At 41.9% G+C, this 8517-nt stretch overlaps 1 protein-coding gene across 1 annotated transcript in view; it reads right to left on the reverse strand.

The window, feature by feature from the left end:
* LOC118019559 (transmembrane protein 26-like) overlaps window positions 1–7571 on the reverse strand; it is a 43160-nt gene extending 35589 nt beyond the window's left edge. Inside the window, exon 1 of the mRNA XM_035018887.1 lies at window positions 7381–7571. Coding sequence (XP_034874778.1) covers window positions 7381–7571 — 191 coding nt within the window. The remainder of the gene's footprint in view (window positions 1–7380) is intronic.
* Between the last annotated feature and the right edge of the window lie 946 nt (window positions 7572–8517).

Consider the following 8517-nt stretch of genomic DNA (forward strand, 5'->3'; position numbering starts at 1 on the left):
CGGGATGTTAGGAATTGTTTTTGTGATTTAGTATAACTAGTTGTTGCCTTAGACAAGTGATAGAGCCTTGCTGGGCAGCAGTGGCCTCATCATAAAATGGTAATAGAGAGAAAAACTATCTCCTAGGGTCGTCATGAGGATCGCTGACATAATGGATGTAAAGCAGGCTTGGAGTGTTGTCAGTACCCAGTAACTGATAACTGTTTCCACCCCCATTGTCACCATCATCATCACCTTCATCATCATGCTCATCACTACTATTAACGGGCTGTCAGGAAATGACACAGCCAATTTATTAGGAGGCTATTCGAGGCAGATTAAAACAAGTGTGTGAGACGGGAGGCTCAATCAGGGACATAAGAAAGCAAAGGAATAATGAAGGACCTGACCAGGGCTGGCAGCAACGCTGATGGTAGAGAGGACTATTTTCCCCTAAGGAATCCTAATTTTTATTCTAATAAGCATACAACATTATGTCAGTTGTACACCCGCTGTCTTTTTGAAATCAGTCGGACAAACTGAAGATAAAATACAACACCCTTCCCTAAATGACTACCCTAGGTTTGTATTCAGAGAAAGAAACCAAATCAGTCCCCACCCTGGCATTTTATATTAACAATTTGTATGTGCTTAATATTACTTCAATGTGACTTTCAAGTTCAATTTTTGATACCTGCATATAAAAACCCCTATTTTATTTAAAAACTAAACAGTGGTTTTCTTTAACAAAATAACTAATATCCCCTAGATCTAACTCTCCTGACATCAGTACTCCAGAGAAACTTCTGGAGTAATGAGGGACATGCACCTGGGGAGAAGAAACCTTGAGGGAAAGGTGAATTTTCCATTGTTGGAAAAGAAGTTAAACTCTTCAGATCTGTCCTGATGCTGTATGCAAATAATGGCACTGCATGAGAAGGAGAAATGCATGAAATTCAGAAGGAAGGATATATTTATACGGGCTCACGGGAGCTGCCCACACCAATGTGCACTTTGTTTTTCTCCCTGTCAAGTACAAGAAGTTACAAAATATTAGAACCTTAATTTTTAGTTCTAAATGTCTCCGTTGAACATACTCTTGGAAAAAGCATGGACATCACTTAATGGTTCAGTTTCCTGGGGGTCCCATTCTAAATACAGACATAATTATTGCTTTGATCCCAAGTCCATTGTGAAATAAAAGAAGAAAATACAACTTTTTCTTAGGAGTGAAGCACAGTACTAATTTAAGTTAAGATAAGACTCTTCTTCTTAAACCATGACTCAGATAACTAAAAACAAAGTCATTTACTAATAACATTCAATGTGTGCTTCCAAAAAAGATGCAAACCTCAGTCATCCTTGTGCTTTGAGTTCAAGGCTCAGGATATAAAACACACACAAACAAAATGTGAAGACAATGAATATTATAAAACTCTGGATACACACTGCAGACAGGGCTGACAAATCCAATGCACAGTGGAAAGTGTTCCTAGAATAACTTAAAAGATAAACAGAGATTTCAAGAAATCTGGATAGCAAGTGTGAACAATGAGAGAAATAGTCTATCTGCTGGGAGATTTTCCATTGCCCAAGTTGGTCATATGGAAATCATAGGGTCTCCTTCTAAATCCCTCCATTTCATCCTCCCTGACATCCAAAAAGATAAGCAGGAGAAGAGCGCTTTTATTTCCCAACTTTCTCACTGGTATTTTCATAAGCAATTTTGATGAAGGAAGATACATATTGTCAAACACTACAGAATGACAAAGATTCTCCTACACTACCCAAGACTTGTTCAAGGTTAGGCTTCATACAGTTTCTGTCAAGTCTAGGTTTCCACTTCTGCTATTGTACCTTCTAAATACAATTGAGTATTCAAAACAGATTTCATTGAGTTGTGTTTTTTGGGGGGGTGGGGGTGGGTTTGTTGTTGTTGTTGTTTACAAAATTACTTTGAATTTGAAATCAGTTTAGGATAGAATCTCTTCTGATTCCTAATTTGTCTTTCCTGTTTTTAGTTGGGAGCCACCCAGACATTGCCTAACACATGGTGTTTCAAATGAGATACGGTAACAATATAAAACTTAGAAGGAATTTTTCACTTGGAGCAAGGACATGGGGAAGAGTAGAGACCAGGAAAAAGAGGAAAGAAAGGCAGTTTTATCTGTCTTCTGGGGGGTATGTCAGAAATGTCCCAGGGCACACTTGGCCCTTCTCTCTTTTTTTCATTGTCCTGGCTCTTCCCACACTGGCTCCTTCTCCTCTCTAAATAGATTCAGCTCAGATGTCCCCTCCCCGGCGAGGCCTCTCGGACCACCCAGTGGAGTCTTCTCCCTGTTCCTTCATCCATCTGTAACTGCTACCTCTGAGTCCTCCAGAGTTCAGATCACTCATTTGTTACTTTTTAGCTCACTTGTTTCTTACTGACTTCTTTATTTGCTGAGTCCCTGGACTAAAATGGGATTTCCTTCAGGGCGGGATTTTACCTGTTTTATTCACCTCCATATTCTTGACACTCAAACAGTGTCTAATACCTATTAGCTGTTCCACATATGTTTGTTGAATGAAGACTGATAAGACTGTGTGCTTCCTCTAGAGATATCTGCTCAAGGTTTCCTACACTCACCTCCCTCAGGATGTCCTTTAACTACACAGCCTTTGCACTCCTGTCTCTTACCCATTTCTCCTGCTCCAGCTCAAATGCCATGATGGCCCTTCTCCCTATCCAACCCACCCCCATACACATCATCACATCCTTTCTCCTCTAAACTGTTGGACTCTTGATATCCCTGCTACTTCAATTGACAGCTCATAGCTCTGTGCCTCAGTTTCCTCATCTAAAAATGGGGGAAAACAGAGAAACAGAAAATCATTGCAGCTGCTGTCAGGAGCACATGGAATAATCTCTGTAGGACACTTGGAAGAGCCTGGGCATCAACAAATGCTAAATATTCATAATTATTCCCATATATTCGAACACTTAATCAGAATGCTACCTTTCATTTTAAAATCTCAAATATGTTTGTTTTCTGTTTCTTCTGCCTGTTCACACAGCATCTAGCATAGTATCACATGTACTTATTGGGTAATTCAACAAATAAACATTTGATTAAGCTCAATGAAGGAAAAAGGAAAGAGATATAATGAAGAAAGGTGACCAAGTAAGTGAGGTATTTTATTAGCTCAATTATATTTACCTTATATTCTTGAAATTCTGATGAGGAAAGCTCAGTGCTTAAAATTCAGTACTTTTGCCAATAAATTCAACTTAGATCTCTATTTATTCTCAGATACCACCTGCTTTCAAGTGAACAGTCTTCAAACTTGTCACAATCTTGGTCATTTTTCTAACCCTGAGGACTATTTTATCAGTATTGGCAAATAAACAACAGAAACACTGTCTTGTGTTTGACTTTACCTAAATGGTAATTCATAGATCTATTGGGTTGTTACCTGGACAAAAGAAAATAAAATCAAGAAACAATAAAGCAAGTGATACTCATCTCCATCTTACAGGAGTGTAAGTGAAATGTGCACGTGAAATTAATAAATACCAGGTAAAAAGGAGCCAATTCCACCAGCACACATTCATTGGGCTTAACAAGGCATCTGTCGTTGGCTTACCCTCTCTATCCTATAGGATTCCAACAAATTAAACTTCTCCAACTGCATTTTATTAGTGGTGATGTAATGTTGCTGTCGCTGGACCGCTGAGCTCAGCAGCAGCACTAGTTCTATGTTTCCTTTCCAAAGGATAGCTAAAGAAACATTCTTTTGACAAGTGTAATATGTTTGCTATGTTTTAGGAAATTTTTTTCACATTTTCCTCTATAGGTCAATGTATCATTCCAAGGTATCATTCCACTGATTTATGTGGGGCCAGGTGCAAATGTTGGTAAAAAGCACAATGTTCAAAGTAGACCAGACTAGTCTAAAGGAGGCTCATGGATCTGATGTTCTGGAAAAGAAATTTTCACCTCCTGTGTGTACGGAGTTTGATCTACCATTCAGGCAGTATTTCATTGGTTGATTGATTTAAAATATGGGAAGGTTGCACCTTCTTCTTCTTCTTAACTTGTAAATGGATAATGTATTCAACTGATACAAAGGATAATTCTTAGACAAGTCCTTTAAAAAATTAGCCCATAATATACATAATTCTGTAACTTTATTCTCCTGACAACATATCACAGAGATCCTTTGAGGTCAATAGCTAAACTCTGGTGCATTATTTTTAATACCAACAAAAAATATACAATATGGGTATATTATAATTTTTCAATCAGTCTGTTGATGGATAATCAGATTGTTTTTAGCTTTATTTTTTACTTACAAGATGGAAATTAATATTTTTGTATATATGCCTTTACATATGACCACCTTGGGTTCTATAGTTTCCAAAATATAAGACCAATGGATCAAAAGATACATAATATATTGATCTGCATATAGCTCTATATATTGACATTCCTAGAGAGATGTCTAGATACGGTCATAGTATTTACTTAGCTTTTTTAAAAATTTCATCAGTCTTGATTTCCTGATGGAAACTGTTTTTTTAACACTCAAAAATAACAAAAAATCATGCCTTGCCTTACTCAGAAAACTTCAACCCAGAAATGAAATATGTCCCAAATCAAATACTTTTTAATTTTTACCATGTTATATCAGGGATAATTTTCTATATTTTTTCAGCATCCCATCTTCTGACTTTTTTTCCCCCTCAAACTTATGACAGAATAGCGTGTGAGTTTTGTCCACCACAAAAATGACCACATTTGCAGGCTCAGTAGAACAAAGCATTTAGTAATATCAGTAGAACAAAGCTTCATTAATCAACTTTCTATTTAGATCATTTACAAAGACTCATTTGTTCCTGAAATTTTACAAGCCAAATCCACTATTTTCTTTGCTTATTTTCAAATATTAGTCTAGATATTGAGCCAGCACAATTTTTTCAATAAATGCTAAAATGCACAGTACACATCATGGCCTGTTCTGAAATAAAGGTGAGAAAGTTTTTTCTACTTTTTGATTCTGAGCCAATGGTTTATTGGCCAGTCCCTCAAGTGAAGTTGTTGGACTTGTATAGACAGAAAAATGTGTCCAATTGACACATAATATTTTTTTAAAGATTTTTTATTTATTTATTTGAGACAGAGAGAATGAGAGACAGAGAGCATGAGAGGGAAGAGGGTCAGAGGGAGAAGCAGACTCCCTGCCGAGCAGGGAGCCTGATGCGGGACTCGATCCGGGACTCCAGGATCATGACCTGAGCCGAAGGCAGTCGCTTAACCAACTGAGCCACCCAGGCGCCCGACACATAATATTTTTTAATAAGAAGAAAAAAAGAGAAAAAATCCTGGGATCTAAAAAAAAAATTCCTTTTTAATTCATCAACCATGAAATATATTATTTCATTTAATTTATAACAATCGATAAGTATTTATAGAAGAGGAAACCGAGGGTCAGAGAGGTTAAGTAACTTGCTCAATGCCTCAGAGCAAATAAGTATTTCTCCATTGCTCCATTTTCCTTCTGATTTTGAGACCACACTCTATACACGAATACATCCCCAGTACCCTATTTAACATTGATCACGCATTTTTGCCCCAGTCTTTTATCCTCTCATAGTTTTAAGTTACATACCAGTTAGAACCAGCTACCAATGATGGTATAGACCTGAAGGTAAAGTTTCAACTGGCTACAATATTTCTACATAACTGGAGGGGAATTTTGACTTAACATGAATGAAGGCCTCTGGTCTACTCTTGGAACATGAGGGAGGATATTTTGGGGCCCAGTGGGTTGGTCCCCCTTTTAAGGTTGACCTTTCTCCCAGAAGCTGTGCTGGTTGGTGACAGGACTACCTTCCATGGAGCACTTTTCAGCCTCAGACCTCATGCTCCTGTTACTGAAGATATTTTCTACCCTAGCATCTTAAAGCTATTCCGTAAAAATGAAATAAATCTCATACGACCTGCTGGATGAACATTTTTCTCCCCTTCTGTTTCTTTAACTCTAAGGCTTATTGGGGAAGCTAATGCCATTTTTCTTTGAGGTTTTGAAAAGGCACATTGGAAAGTACTTCAAATCTTTACTGCTTAATAAGCTGATCATAGGGTGGGGGAGGAGGTATAATAGTTCCATCCTTATTGTATTACATTAGGATTCTACCTGATAATTCTAGTAATTTTTTCACTGATATTTCTAGTAATTTTTCAACAATGGAAAATTTAAGCGAGATTCACATCATCTTAAGAGACACAACAACACATTCTCACCCTTGGACTGTCATGAGATACACAGCCTTTTGCAGTTTAGTATGTAAAACTGTAGAGAGGGGTTTTCCCCCCTTAACATGGTGGCTTACTATAATGCCATTGTGTATGTAATTCTTTGACTTGACTAATGGTGTTTCTTCTAGCATTAGGTATTTTTAAAAGTATTGACATATATGAAAATATTGCCTTACTTTTTTTTTACTAATGTATAGCATACATTTTACTGGATTTTTATATGACCATAGTTTTACTGTTTTTAAAAATTAATACAGGAAGAGGCCTAGCTTGGAGGAGTTTGGATGAAAATCTACTGGGAGTGGAGGGTTGGAGGTAGAAACTCTCTGTAAATGGTAAGAGAATCTTTTTCTCAACTCTTCTATTGTCACTCAAGTTTTCAGGGAGGAAATAAAATATCACACAGAACCTGTAGTTCTTGCAGGTTGATGTTAAGTTTGAACCCTCCTTGCTGGTCCCTCCACCAGCGTGGCAACCCTTCTTTGACAAGAACTTCCATTAACCAAGCTCCGAAGGAACCAACCTGGGGCACCTGAAGCTGGTGCCATATGTCAGGGCGCCAGGCTGAAGGGAGCGGGGCGGCACAGAAGTGCTTCGAGGGGCTTCTCGTCCTGGGAGACTGTTCTATGCACACAAGCTCTTATAGAAGTCGCTTGTACCCAGCGAAACGCATCCCCACACCTGCATGCACAGAATAACGAGTGCACACCCACACACCCCAAGTTCAGAAAGCAGGGCACATGGACATCCCCTTGGCCCCATGACTCGCCTGCTCTGGAGCACCTTCTGCAGAGCAGGCAAGCGCTTCCCTTCTTTATTCAAATCTTCCAAGTTGCTGGGACTGGGTGACAGTGGGCAGCGACTGAGCCTTCCCTGTGTTGCCCTGGGACAGGCAGGACCCTAAGGCACTCCGGCATGTCCCAGAGATGCGCAAGCATCTCGCGCTTCTTGGAAGCTCCGGGCGAGGACAAAGAGGGTCCGGATCCGAGTAAAGAATGGGCGGACTGCGGGGGAGATGAGCTCTGGGGCTGCTGGCGAGTGCCATAGGGAACAGTGCCCAGGGACTCCGCGCGCCCTCCCTTTCCCGGGGTGCGCTCACCATTTGTAGCCTCTCCCGCGCTTGAACTTGAGGGTGAGCCCAGTCTCCAGAAAAAGCAAGAGGTTGAGCAGCGCGAGCAGCCAGTACCGCGGCTCCTTCTTCACCTCGGTCACTCGCCAGACCCCAATCAGAGAGTGCAGCACGAACAGCAGCCGGGTGGCCAGGGCGTTGAGCAGGACCAGTCCCTCCATGCCGGCCCGCGCGCTCTGCCCGCCGCCCCCCGCCCCCCGCCTGCGCCCCGCGGGCCCCCTCGGGAGCCCCGGAGCCCGCCCGTGGGCGGGAACGTGACAGCCCGAGACCCGCTGCTGCTGCCGTCCCTCCTCAGCCTCCCGAGCCCGGGAGAACAGGAGACAGCGGCTCGCCCCTCCCCCAGACTTCCTGACAACTCTCCCAGAGGCGAGAATCTAAACCCAACCTGTCTAGACTGCTGGGCTTTCCAGGGAGTCTGGGGCTGCGCCTCCGGGGGCTCCAGGGCGTTATTCCCCTGCGCTGCCCACTTCCCTCTCAATTCCGGGAGCCAGGCTCCATCCCTGCAATCTACCCCATCCCATCCCCGCAGGATGTCCTCCAAAACTTCCCGACTCCGAGGGATGGGGTGGAGTGAGGGTCGAGGTGCTACATAGCCTGAAAGGGGGGAGGAGGACGCATCTGTGGCATCTCCTCCCTGGCTTTTCCCCCGAAGTAGTTTAATTCACTCACACTTCTTACGGGAACAAGCTGTCATAGTGACTCTAAGCTGGAACGGAGGAGGGCCAAAGAATCCGCTGTCCAAGCAGTTTTAGAAACGCTGTTCCTGCGCAGTGTGAAGAATGAAAACTTCACAGGACTAGAGGAAATCCGATGGGGCTTACTGAGAGCGGTCCCTGCGCCTCATTAAGCGAGGGGGTAGCCCCGGTCACTTCCACTCTTTGGTCATGGGGTTATCAAAGCAAAGGGATGTTCTTTATGATGTCGTCCCTACTCTCAACCCCCCCGCCCCCCCACAAGCATTTCATGAGGTGAAAAAATCCAGTTGCTTAGAAGCTCAGTTATTTCTGATACTGTTATCAGGAAGGTTTCTTTTTCCCTGTGGGTGTGCATTCTTCCATATCTTAAAGGAACCCGAGCAGTGATTTCCTGGGACAGCTTACCATAGTG

This window comes from Mirounga leonina, unplaced genomic scaffold (assembly GCF_011800145.1).
Source record: "Mirounga leonina isolate KUSES-001 unplaced genomic scaffold, KU_Mleo_1.0 Mir_108, whole genome shotgun sequence".
Lineage (NCBI taxonomy): Eukaryota > Metazoa > Chordata > Mammalia > Carnivora > Phocidae > Mirounga > Mirounga leonina.